The following is a 23,223-nucleotide window of genomic DNA, read 5'->3' on the forward strand; positions in this document are numbered from 1 at the left end:
TATCAGTCCAAAGTAAAATTAAGTTAATTCATAATATACAAAATTAATAAAGAACGTAGGAACAGTTACAAATCAACAGAGATCAAAAGGTTATAAGATTATGTATAATACTAGATTACAATTGTGAAACTCGAATAATCCTCAAGGAAAATAACAATTAATTAAATTGATATATGAAAACGTATAAAACCTATAAAATAAAGAGTTTAAAAAATAAAAATTATCTCCGAGAAGATAACCAGACTCCGATGGTTGCCTGAGAAAATTGGTGCTAGCCTTGAATATACAGATAATTACCACACTCTGTAAACTGTCCACAGTATAAAGTACCTATTGAGGCATCTTTATAACCCTAATAACAAAGATGGCATAAACTTGACAAAGACAGCGCACGAAAAAGCAGGCAATAGACCAACCTTAGTTATTATTTTAAATACAAAAACTCTTAAAGTTCTAAGAAATAGAATCTAACATTTTTAAATGCTAGTATATCATGAGCAAGTAAGATTTAATGTCGACAAATGCAAATATGGTTCAAATGGGAAATCTATTAATATAATCCATCACAGCAATAGAGGAAATGAGAAAACCACATGGTTATCTTAATAAATTCCAGGATGCATTCAATAAAATCAATACTATTTCCTGATTAAACACACACACATACACACAGAGCTATGTAGGAAGAGAAGAATGTTTCCTGAATATGATATAGCATATGTTCCTCAGGCCAAGAGCCAACATCATACTGAAGCGTAAAACACATCAAAGAACATGTTCACTCACCACTTCCGTTGGAAATTGTTCTGGAAGTTCTAGACAACTCAGTAAATGAGAAGAAAAATACAGGAATACTTATCAGAAATTAAATTATGTTATCATTTTGATTCTTTGATTCTTTATTTGGACTTTCATGAGAATCTATGAAATATTTAGAATGAATGAGAGTTTAGCCATGATTGAAATATATGTGTGTCTATAAGCTATTAAAAATATAACACATATATATAGTTTTCTCTATAACATATAAGTAAATAAAATATATACAACTATTAACTAATATGCCAGCAATAAATAAGTTAAATCCTATAATAAAAATTAACATTTCCAATAGTAATAAGAAATGTAACTAGACATCAACAATAAAAATTGTGAGCCCATCTGAAGAAAACTTTAATATAGGATAGAAAAAAAGATGTGAATAAATGAGGCAGTTCCATGTTATAAACATGTCAATTACCCCATAATTAACTGATAAATTTAATAAAATTTTATTTCTGGGAGCTGTGAGAAATTAATTTAAGTTTCATCTAGAAAAATAAATGATAGTAAAGTCAAGGAAATGTTGAAAAAAAGAAAAGTAATAACTGGAAACCACACAGGGAAATATCAAAAGTCCTTTAAAGCAGCAATACTTAAATAGTGTGGTTTTAATATCTGAATGTAAAGAAGCATTAGTGGAGCAGAAAATAGAGATCTACAATAAAACCAAACATATAAATATTGAGGACTTTATAAAGGTGGCATTTCTGATATGATAGGGAAAGGATGGCTTGTTCAAGAAAATTGGCAGAGGCACCGGTGAATTATTGAAAAGAGGATCATGTTGAAGTATTATCTCGCATCATATGTCAAAATCAAACTCTGGAAATACCAAAGAGTTAAATAAAAACATAAAACCATAAGATAAATAACTAACATAGATGAATTAATCTGGAGACAGGGAAGACTATGAGTATAACACAATAGCCAGTAACTATAAAGGAAAAAAAATACATTTCACTTGATAAAAATGGAAGAAAAATCTATATAATTTTTAAAAGCTAAAGACAAAACACGATAAAATATTGGAAAAGTGTATAAAAGTAAAAATGGTTTCTAGTTATAATATTAAAAGATTTCTTTATATTAAAACAAATAGAAAAATGTACAAATGATGTTCATCAAATTCACCAAAGAAGAAATACAAATGGACCAAAAATATATGAACAGAGTTTAGACTTACTGATATTCAAAGAATTGCAGATTCCTTTAAGAAATGGAATATTTCTGTAATTAGCAAGGAGGAGGAAAAAGGTATCTTCAAACATTTTTAATCATGATGAAACTGCTTTACTCTGTATAGGAGATGTTGTATTGAAAATCTGAAAAATTGTTCCTCAAATGCCTTTGACTCAGCCATTGCAGTTGTGGGAATTTACCAAAAAGAAATAGCCAGAAATACACAAAATGTTTAGTACGGGATGTTTTTGGTCAATCACTCCCATTCCCTATTCTAGCTTTGGCGATAATGTTCTATCAGTTGAAATGCATTTACATTCATTATCTATCACCACAGGAGACAAAACATTTCCCCATATTTTCCAAGTTTCACTATAGATCAATTCCTAAGCTGTACACTATCTTAATAGAGTTCTTCTGGGCTTCTTTATACCTTTGATTTAATTAGACTTTGTGAGACCTACACAATTACTATGTTTAGAAAAATTTGATGACCTGATAGTTTCTTTACCTGAATCCCAACTTTAAAAGTCAGGTGGAAAGAAGAGAGACAAGGGAAGGAGTTTTTGCAAATTAGCCATCACATAAAACTCACCTTAGTGGGCTACCTCAGTGTTGGAAAGAGCCAAGAAGAAACCAGTAGTTTCCTTAGGAGACAAACATTCTGAAGCCCATACCTTTACCTCAGCGCCTGGAGACTCCAAGAGCAAATCTGCTTTTATTTTTCTTCTTGCTACAGGTTAGTTTTATGCAGGCAGAAGACAGGCTGTGGACAGTGTCGGCTGTGTATATGGAGAGGGATTTGGCCCGCTGAGGTTTTGCTTGGGTTCATTTCAGATGAGGGAATAAATGGACAGAGGTGATTGGTAACTAGAGTTTAAGGGGACCTGCTGGAGTAGGGAGGGGATGGAAATGATCAAGGACACCTATAACACGCTAAACAGCAATTGTATGTGCTAATAGCTTTTTATTTCAGCAGTCAGGGAATTCAAATACCCTGAAGAAAAGTATTTGACTAGACATTTTTGACATTTGAAAGGTGATTTTTCAAGTAAATTTATGTATCTAATGGAAATGTAATAGCCTTGGTGTTTAAAAATGGACACTGAGTATTTGGGTCTGCTTTTCAATTAGTAAATGCAATCTTCTTTATCCATGTATTTCTGATTTCATTTTCCTTGTTAATATTGACTCATTCCGCTATTGCATAGTCCAGGGTGTTGGCTGACATTTTAACCCTCCTAAGTACTTGGAACACCTATGCATTAGCTGGTGTTCTCAGGGGGATTGTTTAGGTACTTGCTGTTGTCTTTCTGTACACTCATTGCTTGTAGCTTCTGGATACATTTTCAGGTGGTAGCAACACATCACCAGTCCACGGTTATGTTAATAAGCCTTAAATTAAAAGAACTTACCAAGGAACTAACTCTAGATCAAAAAATAGTCTCATATATTAATAGCTGCTCTAATCCACTATAACATAAAGTCGCTCAAATGCAGTACAGAATTCCGTTCAGTTTCTTCTTCAATTCAGGGTAAAGAACAAAGATAGAGGGAGAAAATCACCAGATGATAAATTAAGAAGACATTGCTTAAGAAAATTCTATTACGTCATGGTTCAGCTGAGTGATAAAGGATGGAACATAACCTTGTAGAGTAGACAGGATGAGGAGAGAAATAGTGTCCTCAGAGGCACTTACAGGTAAGTAGCATTTCTGAATATCTGTTGATGTTGTATAGTCCACATATTTTCTTTGCTCCATCCTTTGAAAAAGTGCACTGCCTGCTCTGACCTCTGATACTGATACTGATTCTGACACTGGTGCCTAGTGCTTCCTCTCCCTCTTCATTATATCACTTACATCCTTTTGGCATCCACTCGCAGAGCTTCTCTCATTTATCTTCAAAAACGTCCAGCTTGTACCTGCCACAGGCAATCTGTTTGGAGTTCTCTTTCAGATATTCACGTGGCTTGGTCCCTCACTTCCTGCTTAAATGTCATCAGTGAGCACCCCCCTGACCATATTAAATAAAATAATACCCTCCCTTCTCTATTCTCTATAGACCTTACCTGCTTCATTTTTCTCCGTGGTATGTATTATCACCTGGTTTACTACTTATTTACTTATTTGTTAGTCTCTACCTCACTAGGAACTGTGTCTGCTGTTCCCAGCTGTATCTGTCCCACTAAGGAAGTGTTTGGCACATAGATGGTGCCCAGCAAATATTTACTGAATGAATGAGTGGTAGGATATTGTCTCTGGTATGAAGGCATTTGGACTACTTTTCTAAAGACCACTTATATTGACATAGCTCACACTCTGCCCCACGGAGAGGGTAATGACTGATACTTACAGGATGAAATGCTCAGTTGGGGTTTTCTTTTTTTCTCTACTTCAAACCCTATCATGGGGCAAAAGTAGAGATTTTCTGGCCTAAATAAACTGTGGGAAAGTACCCAGTATGAGTATTCCAACAAGCAGATAGTAGTAGTGGAAGGAATTAAAAGTCAGATTGGGCAAAATCTGTGTGTGAAGAGATTTTTCAGGGCGTGTGTGAGTGTGTGTGTGTGTGTGTGTATAAATATATTAGGTAGAAGGAAGCTATCAAATAAAGGTAAAACTTAAGTCATACGGGTAGGAAAATTTTAGAAGTCAAACCTTTTTTTAAAACAATCTACTTTGTACTTGCAAATGAGACAGTCTATGTAAGGTAGGATTTTCTGTCACTCAGAGAGCCTTTGAGTGCCTTAACAGCTTTGAGTAGGATATTCCTTAAATGCACTGACTAGCAATTTTAGAAAAAAAACTAGTCTTGCATTATAGAAAAACATTACAAGGCAGTAAAGATCGGATTTTATACTAATAAGTTTCCTGAGACAGGACGCAGTGCTGGGAAAAAGAATTGCAGTGATTGGTGCCGGTATCAGTGGCTTAGGTGCCATTAAGGTCTGTCTGGAGGAGGGACTGGAGCCCACCTACTTTGAAGGAAGCGATGACATTGGAGGAATGTGGAGATATGAGGTAAGTTCCAGTAGATTTATGCTTCTATATGTGTGATGACATTTTTTTCCATAACCAGGACATAGGAATGCAAGGATTACAGCACTAATTTATTCTTCAATTACCAGCATAATAGTTGTAATTTTTATTAGTACTTACACCTGTGTGTTAAATCTCACTCTTTCCTTCGCCCCAAGGATGATGTTCAGTCAGTCCTTCTTCCTTTCAGAGTCTAGCTCCTTGGAGGAGAAATGTGTGCTTGCTCCCTGTTCGTGTCTCGCCACCATTGCTACATGATGGAAATCTCAGCACTTTCTGAAAGCAGCTCTCACTGCTGTTGCCAATCAAAGTTGTCAAATCAAATGGACTTTATGCCCAGAACTTTCTTGCTTTCTCAAGGAGATCTAATAATGTTACAAACAAACTCCTTTTTAAAGTACTTGTCCCTAGCTTCTGTGATTTCACTCTCTTTTCTTTCTCGATACTTTTCCACTTGGCCTCTAAATGTGGCTGATGATAGCTCTATTCTCAGTCTTCTGGTCTTTTACCTTTTTGCAAGTTCCGTAGGATACCTCCTTATCCTCCTCTTGGCTTCAGCTACCACATGTGTGCTAATACATGACCTTTAGATTTTTATCTTCAGCCCAATAGTATACATGTGTTAGTCAGGGCAACTAACACTACCCGTCCCACAGACAAACTTTGAAATCTCAAGAGCTTAGCACAATAACCAGTTTCTGGCCTGCATCATAGTCAGATGTGATTAAGTGGCCCTTCTCCAATTTATAGTTATACCCCTGGACCACACGGCCTCCAAGGTTGCCACGGAGGGGAAAAGAAGGAGAGAAAGCATACCGACTCTTAACTGTACCCATAGCCTAGAGGTGGTTGCTGCCTGCTTTTGCTAATCTCTGGGATGTCTCACCAATAGCTCATTGGCTTTTCAGGTCTTTCATTACCTGTGTAACCAATTCCCTGCATTACATTTCCTGTTTCAAGTACTGAGAGCAGTTTCCATGTTTCTGGTTGAACCCTGACTGATACACACATGTCTCCAGGAAAGCTTCACCAGCCTTCTAGCCTGATGTCCACAGCACCCTGTGCACACATCCACTATTGCTCCGATCACTTTTGATAGGAGTGAGAGTGCAATTGTTGATTTCCTGTGTAGGGTTTTTCAAGCATTTTATGTACATTACTTGGTCTCTACAACAACGCTGTAAGTAGGCAAGTACTTATTTACAGGTAAAGAAATAAATTTAGAAAATGATTTGATGTCAGATTCCTTGTCCAAGCCATGCAATGATACATCTCAAAGACCACATCAAAATGCCATAAAATACCACATCAAATCTCTGATTTCACTAGTGATGCCCATATTTTAAGCTTTCACTTATAAAAAATGCTGATCATATGTACAGAGATTATCCTTATTAGGAGTGGTATTTTTGTGTATGAGTGTCTTAATATGATGGGCTTTATTAATAAACAATGCTGCTCATTTTGAAGAAGAAAAGACATGCTTTGATCTGTTCTTAAAGTTGATATACTTTAGCAGGAATTAAATTTCATATTTCCTGGCTTTGAGTTTAGAATATTCATAGTGAATGCATTACTGATCCTTTATTTCACTAGCATTACACATGAGATACAGAAAAAATATTAAAACTCCCCAAATTGTGTTTTATGTGTACATATATTAAAATGATTATATTTTAGGAGTTTAATAAATTCTTCTAGGAGAAAATAACATATTTTCAGTAGTGGTGTGTTTTTTTTCTTAGCTTTAAATTACTTAGATATCTAGCCTTAGTTTAAACAAAAATCAGGAACGGCTGCTAATGTACATAACAGATATTATATGTTGGACTGGCTGTTATCACTTGAAAAATGAGGATAATAATGTGCTTCACAGGATTGAAATAGGTAATGTATATGAAAAACTCTTTATAAACAATAAAGTACTATAAAGTGCTGAAATACTGTATACCCGTCTGTATGTGTATAGCTAAGTAGATAACATATAGAAAAATAGATACTGAAAGATTGAGAGACTAAGACTGGAAAGATATACACCAAAACTCTTAAAGTGATCATCATGAGTGATATTCTTCTCTATAGTTTTCTATAAAATTGTAATAAACATGTGCTGCTTTTGTAATTAGAAAAGAATGCCAATAAAAAAAAGGGAAAAAAGAAAGTCTACTGTAATTACACTCTTTCTTCTTTTCTGTCAGTCACTACAACAGCCCAGACTTCTTGGATATCCTCCACCCAGGACTGAGGATCACCCCTCAGTCCAGGACTCTGACTTCACCAAGCTCTGTGGGCAGAGAGGCAGCCCCAACTCTCCTCATTTTCACTCTCTGATGTTCTACATACTTTTCTCTTTTCATGTTCTTTCCACCTTCTTTTCATGTTCTTCTGTTTGTTCCCCAACAAAATTATTTACTCCTTTAAACAATTTACCACAAGGTATGTCATCTCTCAGTGAAGTTAATGGAAAAGCCACTTTAGTTTCTTTGAAAGAATTTATTCCAGGAGCCTCATAATTTGACAAATAAAGGGATTTATTTTTTAACTGTTACTCCTGTATGCTAAAAGACAGTGGGTGTCCTTTTTTCCTTGGTAGGAGAAGGCTAAGGCTGGCAGGCCAAGTATGTATAAATCTATCACCAGCAACACTTCGAAGGAAATGACAGCCTACAGTGATTATCCCTTCCCTGATCATTTCCCCAACTACTTGCCCAATTCCAAAATCGTGGAGTACCTCAGGATGTACGTTAAACACCTTGGCCTTATGAAGCACATCCAGTTTCTGGTAAGTAAAGCAGAGAACACTCGGCACATGTGGAACCCTCTGAGTAGAGTCGAGAGCCAGGCCAGGGTAAAGTGCAGAAAGGCATCCATTCAGTCTTAAAGGTTAGCTTTGCATACATCTCCAGTGAAGTCAGCAAGAACTCCTCTCCTCACCTCCTTCTGGAAAAAAGGATGGTGGATTGGCTGAAATGCCAGACTGTGCACCTGCTGTTGGCTCACCACTAACCACATTCAGGACCACAGTTGGGAACAAACGGGGCTATGTCTCTACATAAAAGAGCCTGGTAGGGAAACTAGTAATAAAGGAACTCTTTCACAAAACCTCAGAGGAGAGTAGCTATACCCAACCTTATTCACTGAGTTCTTGGACAGGAGGGCAACCAGGAAGAGTGGTCACAAGTCTGCATTTGTCTCATTCCCAGTCGAAGGTGTGCAGTGTGAGGAAGCGCTCCAACTTCTCTTGCACAGGACAGTGGGATGTTGTGGTTGAGGCTCAAGGGAAGCAGAAATGCTATGTCTTTGATGGCTTTATGGTATGTAGTGGCCTTTATACAGATCCCTTCTTGCCTCTTCAGAACTTTCCAGGTATGTCATACTGAATGCTAAGGCACAGTTGTTGTGGGGTTTTATCACTGAGGCAGTTGTTATTTTTGAAGAAAGTTCATAACTCTGAAAGTTACTTTATTTGTTAAATAAATATTATCTTTTCTGTTTATAAAGTAATGCACGCTCTTTCAAGTTTCATTCAGATAATACATAATGCTATAAAATTGGGAATAAAAATTACTAATATCGTATCCCCACCAGTTCTGGGATGTTTTAGGAGAGAAGTACTACATTTGCCACAATTGGAAGGTAAAATGTGAGAATTGTTTCGTGCTGGTAATAGTTTGGAGTAAATAGTAAGATCAAAGCTACAGAAAATATATTAAGATTTAACTTTGCGCCGAATGTGTATGTATAGCATGATAATATAAATAGCTATGTGCTAGTGTCACTACACATCTTGGAAGAGACCGCAATGCTATTGTTTACTATTTGGAAGCTTAAGCACCCTGCGTATAAGGAACCGTGCAGGAATAATTTACCTGCACAGGATCTCCCTGTTTATCTCTAGAAGCAGGATGTATACTCAATCTTCTCAAAGAAGGTTGAACCTGAGACTCCTTCAAGGTTCTTAGGAGATGCTGGACTCCTCCCACTTTCATTGCTGTGAGTGTCTGTTTTCCAGTGTATGAGAAGGCAGAGAAGGTTAAAATTGGTCAAGAGAGGTCTATTAGTTAGTCAGTTAGTTCATTAGAGATTTAAGTATTCCTGGATTTATTTGTTCAACATTTGTTCAAGAAATACTTATGGAGCACCAACTATATGCCAGAAGCTCAGCAGAGAACAAAACAGGTAAAACTTTCATCTCCAAAGAGTATGCATGACAGTATATGGAGACAGACACAAATGGGACAAATGTGTGGCAGGTGATAACTGTGAAGAGAAACATTTAACAGGGAAGGGGAAGGTATTTTAGGCATAGAGCATTGTGATACAATATTAGATAAGGTGGCCAGGTAAGGCTTCAGTGAGAAAGGGACATTTGAACAAATACCAAAAGAAGTTGAAGAAGTGATGCAGATATTGGGGAAAGCACACTGTGCAGAAGGAAGGGCAAGTGCAAAGGCCCTGAGGTTGAAGTGTGACTGATAGGTGCAGTATGAGGGGAGCAGAAGAAAGAGTAGGAAGGAGATGACGTCAGAGAGTGATTGGTGGGTCATATCAAGAAGGGCCTCAAAGGCCATTGTTTGGACTCTGGCTTTGACTTTGAGTGAAATGGGAGCTGTTGGGAGATTGTGAGCAGAGGAGTGGCATGCTCCAATCACTTTAGCTGCTGTGTTGAGAATAGTTGGGGAAGGAGGTGAGAAACGTGGAAGCAGGGAGACCGTAGGGGGGAGGTTTTTGCACTAACTCAGGTGAGAAATCATGGTGGTTTGGATCAGGATGGTGGCAGTAGAGATATAAAGAGGTGCTTGGATCCTGAATATAGTTTGAACAAGGAGATGACAGAATTTGCTGATGGACCAGAAACGAGATGTGATAAAAAGAGAGACATCAAGGATAACTCTCATGTTGTCAGCCCGAGCCATAAAGTTGCCATTTCCTGGGATAGGGAAGGTTGCAGGAAGAGCTGATTCTGCCTGTATGAGGGAGGAAGATTGAGGAGGCCACAGGTGACAAGGTCGTGATGTTCGTTGAAAATGGGAGAGGATGTGGGGCATTGAACACATTCAAAGAAGACCATTTAACTTATTTTTCAAGTACTTACTATGTCATAGGAAGTACTTTTAAGGGATTAAGTAGGAATTTAAGCAATTTTAAGGGATCCTTATATCATTCCTATGAGCTAGGTTAAATGATTTCCATATTTCCATTGAAATAGCTGCAGTCGGAAATTTGATGGACAATTGAATTTGGCCAGGATGGTGTTTGGAAACAATTAGATCATGCGGGGAGTTCACTAGGTGAGGATCGAAGAACAGCCTCCAGGGCAAAGCTGAAGTTTTGGAGCAGATTCTGTAGAGAAAAAAGAACAGGGCAAAGACTGAACCGCAATCAGGACTGAGTAGAGCTGTCCAGCGTCGGAGGAGGAGCAAACAAAGCCATATGTGCAGGCCCCTATGTGGTTTAAAAGATGAAATGTTGCAAAATCAACCAGCTTTTATAGCTTTGCCATAGGAGGTTTCTGTTTTAGTCAGAGCAAATTTTTAGGCAAAAATAAGAAGTTGCTACATCATCTCAGCTTCAGATCCCATGGGAGATGTTGGAGCATTTGTCCCCAGTAGGAAAGCAGAGTGAATAATGCACAGCAGGAAGGGTGTACTGGGCCCAGGAAGAGATGGAAACAAGGTAGACAGAGATGCAGCTTGAGTTGGGAAAGCAAGGCAGGGAATTGTGTCCACAACAGTGGTTGTAAACAACAAGGATGACAGACAAGGAAGATGCATTACTTAAATAGGAGCCAAGCTCCTCTTTGAAGGCTTGGCCAGGTATAGATAAGTAAAAAGGAGGAAGAAATGAGATACCGGAGTTTCTCAGAAACCTTAGGAATTTGTTTGACCATAGTATTTATGGTCTAGAACCAAACTTTAGGAGGATTCATTCTGTCTGATGGTGTTGGACAGGCATAGTCCACAGACCAGAGTCAGCAGGCCAGCAAATGAGAGGTTTAAATAGGATTTAAAATAGGCCTTTGAGTTCAGTAATAAGCTTTAGACGATGCCAGCAGTTAACAAAATAAAATAAAGTAATGGTCAGGACTTGAGCAATTCTGTTCTTGCCCACAGGAATCAAGAGGTTCACAGGTCGATACATCCACAGTAGGGAATACAAGAGCCCAGAGATATTCAGGGGGAAGAAGATTGCTGTGGTTGGCGTTGGAAATTCTGGAGCTGATTTGGCGATCGAGTTCAGTCATGTAGCTGCACAAGTTTGGTTTCTAAAATTCTCTTTCCTGAAGCGCAAGCTGCCCACTGCCCTCTGAGATGTGGGAATCTCATGAAGTGTGTGTAGTGTGCACCCACACACGGCCTCAACCCTGACTGTTAATTACCTCTTCACACCAGTTTTCTCAGGAGACATCTTGGTAATCCATTCCAAAAAAAATTGAGAATGGAATAAAAATAAATATGTCAAATTGTAGTGGCTGCCATATTGTTTATTTTTACCAGAGTGTGGAGGCTTCATTAGCTCAGCCAAGAATTAAAGAAATGAACATACCAGAAAACCATTTATTGAATCCCTTCATTTTTCATTAACATGACGCTTTACTCTATCTCCCGACTCTGATTCCTTCTATATTTAGATTTCTAGAGATACAGATTAACTAAGTGTTCCAGATATTGTAATACTGTAATTAGCAGATGGATGGAATCTTATGCGTCAATTTGTTGAGCTCTAGTTTCTTGCATCATTGTGTTTTTCCAAAATTTGGAATTTAAGAGATTGCAGGCATCAAACACTACTTTGGAGAAGACTCAAAAGGGATAGTGGGTGAAATCCAGAGGAAGGCTTGGGGAGATCTCTGGGGCTATAAGCAACAAGTCAGATGTCTGAGTGTGTGTGACTGTATCTGTTGGTCTACCTGTTTTTGAGAGCAGAAGAACTCTTCATGCTAAAAAGGCAAGAGAGTTCTTATCCATTTCTCCTCATAAGTCAAGTGAGAGCTATCTGAAGAACTGAGAAAAGGATGCTGTGATCGGAAACTGTTATATCGTGAGGCATGTCTTTTTCATTTATTTGCATTCTCTCCTAGGTGTTTCTCAGCACAAGGCGGGGTGCATGGATTTGGAGCCGGGTCTGGGATTATGGGATGCCTATGGACACTGTTCTCTCCACTCGTTTTAGCACTGTCCTCAACAAATTTTACCCTTCATTCTTAATCAACAGATTGGGAGAGAATAGATTAAACGCTCAATTTAACCATGACATTTATGGTTTGCTACCTCAACACAGGTATGTTCCAGGATTTAAAAAAAATAATTTTGCCTCTGCCTTTTGGAGTCAGCAGGTCAGCCTTGGAGCATAGGGGTGGTTTACAGTTCATGTTTTACTACCTTGAAAATAGACTTCAGCTATCTTAGGAGAATGTTAATCATCATTTCCTTTCTCATGTTTCTTTGCACCATTGTACTCACTCACTTAGAGGAAGTGATTGAATTTCAGGAAATGGTGGCGGCTTCATCTGTCCCCACCCTTCATGTTTTCAGGCTACTCTTCACCTCTTCTTTAGACTGAGAGTTTCAGATGGTGGACAAGCAGCGGGTGGTATAGTATATCATAAAAATCAACTCCATTTGTCCAGGCTAAAAGAATGAATCAGGAATCTGGTAAGATTCCAGCAATAAAGTGGGGCAATTCAGGGAGAGAGGAGTCCTTTGAGACGCAACACATGCTTTCTTTGCCTTGACTAGAACTCTGGATCCAGACAGCTAAGGTTTGAATCCTGGCTTCATCTCTTACTAGCTGTGTGATACTGTCAGATTTATTTAACTGTTTGTCCCTCACCTTCCTTACATATAAAATAGGGAGAACATTAGCACCAACTCAGAGGAATGTTGTGAGCATTAAAGAGGAAAATACATGTATAGCCTATACTAGTAGCCAGCACATAGTCAACGTTCAAGAATTTGCATTGTTTTATTATAGAATTAGTTTTCTGACTATGTTAAAATTATAGTCATAGGATTTTAATTTATGGAGGTGAGTAAGTGGTGACATGGAGAGGTAATGCCATTGAAAGAAGAATTTATTACTTACATTTCCTGAGAGAAGAGGACATGCCAGGCCATGCAGGGCCACATAAGAGCACCATGTTTGGTCAAAGAGAAGAGGGGCAAGGGAAAAAGCTGAGGCCAGAGCCTTTAGTGGGGTTTCCATGGTAAAGGCAAGGCAGGGTAAACAGTTTAGAATTGGCTAGTTGGAATAATTTTGGTTTGCTTGGCCTAGTGGAGTGGCCTCTAGTTGCCTGGTTCCTGGCCCGGGATGATTCAGGGCAGGGGAAATACTGGCTTGGTGTGTGAGAATTAGATAAGGAGTTGGTTGGGGCAATGGACTGGGATTGGCTGGTTTGCTCCTGGCAGAGCCCTTTGCTATCTCTAAGAATTGGCTAGCCCTGAGAGGGGCAGCCTCTCCCCAGCCAGCAAGCTTTTTAAGATGTCGAAACATCAAAAAATACAGAAAATAAAAAACATAATTATACACTGACATCCAGTTTCTAGCTTGAATGACTGAGTAGAGAGTGTACCATCCTATAAAGCTAAGGAATTCAGAAGCAAAGCAACATTGGAAGGTATGGGGAGGCTGGTTGATGATTTAAACTTTAGAAATCTGTATTTGGGCTACTTGTGAGGTATGCCAACAGAGATACACGACAGGCATTGGGATAGATGATCCTGAAACTCAAAGTAGAGGTTAGACTTGGAGTCATCAGCCGTGGGGAGGTATATCAGAGTCTCAGTGGTGGAGGGTGTGACTGTCAGAAGTGGGAGGAGGGAGACTGGTGAAGTTTGAACAGGCACTTCTGGTATTCTCCCTTGCACGCACACACACATGCCTGCATGAACTCGCTCCCCACCCCATGCTGGCTTAAGAAACAATGATCTAGGGGGAAAAAAAGAAGGTCTAGATCAGAAGCTAAGGAATCCCAAATGTTAAAGGAAAAGCTGAAGAAGAGTAGCCATTAGAAACACTGAGAAAGAAAGTATAGGCAGAGAAGTAGGAGAATTTGTAACGAGGACAGGGAAATAGGAAGGAGAACATTTCAGGAAGGGAATGGTCAACAGTGTTGAGAGTAGTAAGCCAACAAATATTATCTGAGCCCTTCTGTGTGCTCCTTTTTACATGGGAGTAAGTAAGTATGTGAATTAAAAGAATGAATCTATCAACTCCCATGCCCCAAAACTCAAAAGTGCTAAGACTCAATAGGATGACTGCTGGAAATAAGTACAGGAAGATTACCCAACTTTTCTATGAAAACATGATTTGTCTGCATCTGAAATGTGAGTGATCTATTTTGGACATACGTAATGGAATCAGAAATATCTGAGAAAGACAGTGAAAATGATGAAGGTGGACTGAAGGTCTGCCACTTGAAGACATAGTAGAAATCTGCAGATATCATGGGTGTGAGGAACGGACGACTGGATTTCACTGAATACTGGAATAAAAACTATCAGGAAACACCCATGAAGTGAAAGAGTAAAATATGGGACAAATATAAACATAAACATCATATGATTAATACAAACATGGTGTTAATAGAATAAAGCTTTGCTTAAAATGTTAGGAAATATAAGGAAAACTATTTTCTCTTTAGCTGAATATATATTCACCCAAGTATAAAGAATATAAATATATGTTAGTTAAAATATTTTATTAAAATCATGGATGATAAATTTATTTTGTCTTCGTTGGTAAGTCTTAACAAATTTCTGGTATTTACCTGTCATATGGTCTTGGAGTAGTTGAGTCTTTTCTCTTTCTTTTTTTATGTTGTTAAAATGCAATCCCTATTTGCCTATCTGTTGTGAGATATAGATGGGAAACGCATAAAACAGACTATCTGTACGGCTTAGATAAATTTAATGAATATTTTTGAGTTCCTACTATGGTCAAGCAGGGTTCTGATATAGTATGGCAGGGGCCAGATCATAGGTATTTTTAGGACTAGGGCATAGTAATAATCTTGAATTTTATTTTGGTGGAAATAGAAACCCATTGGGGAATAATTTTACATTTTAAAAGGATCATTCAGGCTGCTGAGTATAGGAGAAATTGTAGGAAGTCAAGGGGGTACCAAGCAGGCTATTAACAGTGTTAAAGTCAAATAATGTTTACAAAATTTATAAAAATGATAGGTAGGTTCTCAAAATAAAATGCAAATCAGGTATAATCTGATTTTCCTGTTCCAATATGAACACTCTGTCAATTTCTTTTAAAAACCTCTCCCCATAAAATTATTTTTAAAAAGTTAGATATCAATATATCACTGCTATAAACTTATATACCGCATTTTAAAATCTTCTCTTTGCATATAGTAAGCATTAAATAAATATTATTGGCATTCTGATAAATACAGAATGTGTATTCAGTAAATAATTCAGAAAAAGTTATGAGGAAAAGAAATCTTTTATAAAACAAAAATGTAGGTCTTTCATTTTTCTGGCTCACCTAAAAAGTATTTTAAGTATTTTCTTAGCTCAACTCCTTTCCAAAAAGATTTATATTAATTTTCCTGAATTTCTATTTTTATTCTTCAGCTATCTAAGCCATCAAGCTACTTTCGGCGATGATCTACCCAACCACATAATTTCTGGAAGAGTTCTGATAAAACCAAATGTTAGAGAGTTCACGGAGATATCGGCCATCTTTGAAGATGGCACAGAAGAGGACCTTGATGCTGTTGTCTTCGCCACAGGATATACTTTCTCTTTCCCCTTTTTGGAAAATGATTCAACAGTTCTGGACAGCCAGTGCTCCATGTTTAAATTTGTTTTCCCTCCTCAGCTAGAGAAACCAACACTAGCTATCATTGGCATCCTCCAACCACTGGGAGCCACCATTCCCACATCAGAACTCCAGAGCCGATGGGCTGTTCGTGTCTTCAGGGGTATGTGTTGACTTTATGCACATTTAGAAAAGATGGCCATCCAGGTGGTGTGATTTCAGAGGCATTGCAAAGGTCTTCTGCTGTAAAACATATTTGAAGCTAACCTGTACAGTATTTGAAATTCTGCCACTTGATTTGTTACTTCAGTGTTTGATAGCTATTTAATCTTTAGGATTCTTGTATAAAAATGGAGATTAAAAAACTACCACCTTAAGCTTTCATCAAATGACAATTTATTGGCAAATAATTCTTTAGAGCACTTCATGGAGGTGTATAGTATAGGAAGTGAGGGCAGTAGAGGAAAGATCTCAATCTAAAGTATAGATGGAAAATAAGTTATCTTTCTTTCTGATGTTGCAAGGATCGTTCTGGAATGAGGCTAAATTGAAGGGAGCATTTTTAGCCTGTCTCTCAGGTTCAAAATATAAAGAGGACAAGCAAAGCCACAAAACTACAAACTGTGAATTATGTGAGTTATAAGAATTATGTCAGAGTCACAGAGTAACTGAATAGTATCACAGCACAATTAAAAGAGTCAGAGCTTTGTAATCAAATAATCCTGGGATTAAAACCCAGCTCCTCCATGTACTGACTGCATGATGTTGATATGTTACTTGACGACCACAATTTCCTCACTTATAAAAATGGGAATACTTACACGTACTTTGCAGGATGGTAAGAATTAACAATTAAGCACCTTGACTTTTGTAGGCCTTCAATAACTATTGACTGAATGAATGAAGATTAGCCACTGTTATTGTAATTCTTTATTATTATTGTCTATTGTATCATTAATTCTAAGATTGAGAATGAATTCATGAAGATAGATTCAAAACCTACCTTTAGAAAATGAGGCCAATCACTTTGTAATAATTCTGCTCATTTCTTTGCTTCTCCTTTAAAAATTTTCCCCTATTTTCCTGGAACATTCTGTGTTTCTCAAAATACAGGGTGTCACCCATCAAAGAAATGAAGGAGAATTGTAGGAAGGTGCCTTCCATGAGTTAAGATGGAAAATTAAGAACAAATCTCTGCTCAATGAAAACAATCAGGAGACATTGAGTCACCACTAGTAGCTACAATATACACTTGTAAACCAAGTCATAACATAAATGAGTAAATTTAACTTACTGTTTAAAGGAGAGCCGGGTGAACACTCTGGTGATGGGACTACACACACACTACTTTGTGTTTTGTCAGTTGAATGTGACTGCCTTCATTCCATCTGTCTTTGTGGGCTGTGAAGTTTGCTAATCAAGACGTGATCTCATTAAAGGATATGTCTGTGCACTGTAAGGCATGTGCGCCTGATGGATGTGCGGGGCGTTCCAGAGCAACTTCTGGATCCGTCTCCCCTACTCTTGTGCTGCCTCACTCATGATGTTTTCTATCCAACTGACTCTCAGGGTGTCCATTTCTTCCTGAAACCACATCTTCTCGATAAGAAAGCCATGTTCACATTCGGAATTTGTTTCCTAGGATTGAACGAACTACCTTCGATGAGTGTCATGATGGCTGATGTAAAGAAGAGGGAAAAAATGTTGAACAAAGAGTAAGAGACTTGCTTTTTGGTGAAAGTCAATTGAAAGTGTTTAAGAGGAGCTGCTGCTGCTCTATATTTTTCTCATCCTAGAATCTGAATCGTTTTGGCTAGAGGCGATCTCAAATTATCTACTTTTTCATTTCCTCTTAAGCATAATATCATGTATGCAACGTTTATGGGATGGAATGGATGCAGAATGCTCCAACACAGAAACTTCAGAATTTTGTTTAAAGCTCATGGAACACTAGATATAGCATACAACTATAAATGTAGTCGTATCATAGCCTTAGGTATGTAAAGCATGTGAAAATGTAAAATGGAATGAAGAATTGTTGCACTCTTTTAAGGAGTTGGAAAGATACATCAATGTGAGACATAAGTTGGCAAATCATACAGAAGTCGATTAAAATTCTAACTTGAGGTCAGAAACTTGTAATTTGTGCCAAATCTTCTTAAAGAAAAATTATTCGCAACCATTGTGGTTGGGAATGTAATTTACTTCTATTCAACAAACATCTGTTGACAATCTACAATGTGAACGTCACAGCATGCTCTTTAAGATCAAAAAGCTTCATCCTAAGAAGAATCAGTTATCCAGTAACTTTGGTTCTAGCCGGTGTGCCAGGAATTTCATTTCAGTAATACTTACAATCAATGTCACACATACCTAAATAACTGGCGTGTGCAACTCATATATCATATTCCTCACTACCGAAATACCCAAATGAGATTACATCCTGAGGGAGAATCAAATGCAGGGCCAAAGTACAGGATTTAGGAAAAGAATATCATTAATAACACAAAAACCTTCTGAAACACACCTATTAGTATTTGAGATCCTTGGAAGGATTTGAGGGGGAAAAATACACTGAAAGAATATTTCATTAGAAACCACTGAGACCATGATCATTGAAAACAAGAAAACTCATTTTATCTCTCTTTTTGGAGAAATCATTAATGGCTATTAATTCTTTTCCCCGTAGATTATCCCCTCATGTTAGTTCTACCAGTGTTTTAGAGGAAATTGTGCATGGAGGCACGGAGGTTGTCATCTGACTTATTTCTGATTTTTTTTCCTTCTGGCTTCAGATTGCTGAGTAATCCTTGTAATAAGCTCAGAGTGAAGTATGTGGATTACATGGATGAAATTGCCTCTGAAATAGGAGTGAAACCCCACCTATTCTCACTCTTCCTGTGGGATCCAAAGCTGTTTATGGAAGTTTTCTTTGGACCATGCACACCTTGCCAGTACCGCCTACAGGGTCCAGGGAAGTGGGCTGGGGCCCCGGGATCCACCTTGACCCAGAGACAGTGTATCATCAAGCCCCTGAGGACTCGCGTCCTCACCTATAACCAGCCTCTGTACTCGGTGCCATTTTGGCTTAAATGTGTCTATGCAGTTCTTCTCCTCTTTGTTCTTGCTTTGGTCATTGTTAAAGGATAATCCCATGATCATTACTATATTATAGGCTAACAGTGACACACACCAAATTAAGAGACTGGGCCATGTGCAAGTGTTTATCCCTCAATTCAAACTAGACTAATGCAGTGAATTATCTAATAATTTCCAAATTTCTCATGCATGAGTATTTTGGCAAAATTAGAGATTATTCAACATATTTCAAATGAGGTGGTTTGTGTGAAAGTCTGCTTTGGAAGTGTATATTTAATTTATATGATATGAAAAATGTTCTCAGTTACACCAAGTTCTCCTAGGCCTCTGTCTATAGTAAACACACAATTTGTCAGCTATTTGCAATTTGCAAATTTTTTGTTTTGCATGTAAAGCACAGGCAGGAAAAATTCTCTCTTCAAGTGATCTAGAAAAGTAAACAATGAACAAATGTCATCATCAGAAACCATTTCCACTAGGATCACATTCTATAGAATCATGGATAATGAGGTAACAAGTTATTTCAGGTATTATAGAGGGTATTTTTGGGATATGGAGGGTGCCATGGAGAGAAAAAGAGGGAGTAATAGAAGTTAGGAAATGCACATAATTTTGTGTTCTAGTAAAACTTTCAAAAATACATGGAATAAATTCATAGCAACAAACAAAATTCTATAAAAACACTGAGGAGAATGAGAAGCAGAAATCGGGAGAAAGAGTAGCAAATATTTGCAACATTTACAGAGACTTTTACAACTAATCAGAGAGGTGAAATCTATAGTCTCTGATTCAGGCACTCATATCACAAGCTATGTCTGAGCTTAGTTCTGATGTTCTGCATAACAGGATTTTTCCCCCAGTGTTATCGAGGTATGATTGAAAATAAAAATTGTATATATTTCATGTGTACAATGTGATGTTTTGATAGACATACACACGATGAAACGGTTACCCCAGTCAAGCTAATTAACATATTCATCACCTCACATGGTTACCCTTTTTTTTTGTGGTGAGAACACTTCAGATCTACTCTCTTAGAAAGTTCAAGTATGCAGTATAGTGGTATTAACTATAGTCACCATACTGTACATTAAGTCTCCAGCACTTATTCATCTTATAAATGAACATTCCATTTAATCAACATCTCTCCAAGTCCCCAACCACCAGTCCCTGGTAACCACTCTTCTACTCTCTGTTTCTAAGAGTTCAACTTTTCGAAATTCCACGTGTAAGTGAGATCATACAATATTTTTCTTTCTGTGTCTGTCGGTCTTATTTTACTTAGTATAATGTCCTCCAGCTTCATCCATTATGTGCCAAATGGCAGGACTTCCTTTTCTTTTAAGGCTGAATAATATCATACCACATTTTCTTTCTTCCTTCATTCGCCAATGTTCACTTAGGTTGCTTCCACAGCTTGGCTTTGTTATTAACAATGCATGAACATAGGAGTGCAGATATCTCTTCAAAATCCTGTTTTTATTTCCTTTCAATATATACCCAGCAGTGGGATTGCTGGATCATAAGGTAGTTTTATTTTCAATTTTCAGAGGAATCCTCATACTATTTCCCATTTACCAATTTACATTCCCACCAACAGCGCGCAAGGGCTCCTTTTCTTCGCATCCTCGCCAATACTTGTTATCTTTCGACTTTTTTATAACAGCGATCTTAACATATGTGAGGTGATATATCATTTCATATTTGCATTTTCCTAATAATTAGTGTTGTTGAAAACCTTTTCAGTACCTATGGGCCATTTATGTCTTCTTTGGAAAAATATCTATTTAAACCCTTTGCCCATTTTTAAATTGGGTTATTTAGGGCTTTTTTCTATTGAGATGTATGAGTTCCTTATATATTTTGAACATTAACCCCTAATTGAGTCTACGGTTGGCAAGTATTTTTTTACATTCCATAGGTTGCCTTTTTGTTTTGTTGATGGTTTTCTTTGCTGCACAGCAAATTTTGATGTAGTCCCGCTTGTTTATTTTTGCTTTTGTTACCTTTGCTTTTTGTGTCATATGCAAAAAATAATTGCCAATACCAATGTCAAGGAGATGTTCCCCTATGTTTTCTTCTAGGACTTTACAGTTTCAGGTCTTACATTTAAGTTTTTAATCGATTTTGAGTTGATTTTTGCATATAATAAGGATAAGCGTCCACTTTCATTCTTTTGCTTGTGGATATCCTTTTTTCCGGGAACAATTTATTGAAAAGATTATTCTTTCTCACAATCTCTTATTGTGTATTCTTGGCATCTTTGTCAAAGATTAGTTGATGATATATACTTGGGTTTGTTTCTTTTTATTTATTTATTTTTTAGATCTACATTTTTTATTTTTTTATTGCAGTAACATTGGTTTATAACATTATATAAATTGCAGATGAACATTGTTATACATTGATTTCTGCATAGATTACATCATGTTCACCACCCAAAGACTAATTACATTCCGTCACCGCACACAAGTGCCTGATCACCCTGTTTGTTTTTTTCCCTGCCCCTTTCCCCTCTGGTAACCACCAATCCAATCTCTGTCTCTATGTGTTTGTTTGTTGTTGTTTTTGTCTTCTACTTATAAGTGAGATAATATGGTATTTGTCCTTCTCTCTCTGACTTATTTCACTTTGTATAATACTCTCAATGTCCATCCATGTTGTCGCAAATGGCTGGATTTCATTGTTTCTTATGGCTGAGTAGTATTCCATTGTGTATATATATCACATCTTCTTTATCCATTCATCCCTTGATGGGCACTTAGGATGCTTCTAAGTCTTGGCTATTGTGAATAATACTGCAATGAACAGAGGGGTGCATGGAGCTTTATGCATGTCTGTTTTTATGTTCTTTGGATGAATGTCTAACAGTAGAATAGCTGGAGCATATGGTAGTTCTATTCTTAATTTATTGAAGAATCTCCATACTGTTTTCCATAGTGCGCACCAGTTTGCACTCCCACCAGCAAAGTATGAGTGTTCCCTTTTCTCCACATCCTCTCCAGTGCTTGTTGTTTTCTGTCTTGTTAATTATAGCCATTCTGACAGGAGTGAGGTGGTATCTCATTGTAGTTTTCATTTGCATTTCCCTGATAGTTAATGATGTTGAGCATCTTTTCATGTGCCTGTTGGCGAACTGTCTATCTTCTTTGGAGAAATGTCTGTTCGGGTCTTTTGCCCGTTTTTTAATTGGTTGTTAGGTTGTCTTTTCATGTTGTTGATGGTTTCTTTTGATGTGCAGAAGATTTTTAATTTGGTGCAGTCCCATTTCTTTATTTTTTCTATTGTTTCCTTTGCCTGGCTGGCAGTGGTACTTGAAAATATGTTGCTAAGACTGATGTCGAAGAGCGTACTGCCTATGTTTCCTCTAGAAGCTTCATGGTTTCAGGGCTTACATTCAAGTCTTTAATCCATTTTGAGTTAATTTTTGTGTATGATATAAGATAATGGTCTATTTTCATTCTTTTGCATGTGGCTGTCCAGATTTCCCAATACCATTTATTAAAGAGACTTTCCTTTATCCATTGTATGTTCTTGGCTCCCTTGTTGAAAATTAGCTGTCCATATATGTGTGGGTTTATTTCTGGGCTCTCGATTCTGTTCCATTGATCTGTGTGTCAGTTTTTGCGCCAGTACCATGCTGTTTTGATTACTATAGTTTTGTAGTATATTTTGAAATCAGGGAGTGTGATACCTCCAGCTTTGTTCTTTTCTCTCAGAATTCTTTTGGCTATTCAGGGTCTTTTGTTGTTCCATATAAATTTTAGGTTTCTTTGTTCTATTTCTGTGGAAAATGTCATTGGAACTTTGATAGGGATTGCATCAAATCTATAGATTGCTTTAGGAAGTATGGACATTGTAATTATGTTAATTCTTCCAATCCAAGAGCAAGAATAGCTTTCCATTTCTTTGTGTCTTCTTCAATTTCTTTCAACAATGCTTTATAGTTTTCAGTGTACAGATCTTTCACCTCTTTGGTTAAGTTTATTCCTAGGTATTTTATTCTTTTTGTTGCAATTGTAAATGAGATTTTATTCTTAATTTCTCTTTCTGCTACTTCATTGTTAGTGTATAGAAACACAACTGATTTTTGTATGTTGATTTTGTATCTTGCAACTTTACCATATCCATTTATTATTTCTAAAAGATTTTTGGTGGATTCCTTAGGGTTTTCTATATATAAAATCATGTCATCTGCAAATAGTGGCAGTTTTACTTCTTCTTTTCCAATTTGGATCCCTTTTATTTCTTTCTCTTGCTTGATTGCTCTGGCTAGGACTTCCAGTACTATGTTAAATAGGAGTGGTGA

The 23,223-nt window shown here is 37.3% G+C and overlaps 1 protein-coding gene across 1 annotated transcript in view; it reads left to right on the forward strand.

Annotated features, from left to right (window-relative positions):
* LOC131401776 (flavin-containing monooxygenase 5-like) overlaps positions 1-18,965 on the forward strand; it is a 68,553-nt gene extending 49,588 nt beyond the window's left edge. Inside the window, exons 3-10 of the mRNA XM_058536934.1 lie at positions 4,884-5,024; positions 7,636-7,824; positions 8,246-8,408; positions 11,156-11,298; positions 12,124-12,323; positions 15,629-15,978; positions 17,458-17,530; positions 18,611-18,965. Coding sequence (XP_058392917.1) covers positions 4,884-5,024; positions 7,636-7,824; positions 8,246-8,408; positions 11,156-11,298; positions 12,124-12,323; positions 15,629-15,978; positions 17,458-17,530; positions 18,611-18,965 — 1,614 coding nt within the window. The remainder of the gene's footprint in view (positions 1-4,883; positions 5,025-7,635; positions 7,825-8,245; positions 8,409-11,155; positions 11,299-12,123; positions 12,324-15,628; positions 15,979-17,457; positions 17,531-18,610) is intronic.
* The last annotated feature ends 4,258 nt before the right edge of the window (positions 18,966-23,223 follow it).

Source organism: Diceros bicornis, chromosome 4, assembly GCF_020826845.1.
Source record: "Diceros bicornis minor isolate mBicDic1 chromosome 4, mDicBic1.mat.cur, whole genome shotgun sequence".
Taxonomy (NCBI): Eukaryota; Metazoa; Chordata; class Mammalia; order Perissodactyla; family Rhinocerotidae; genus Diceros; species Diceros bicornis.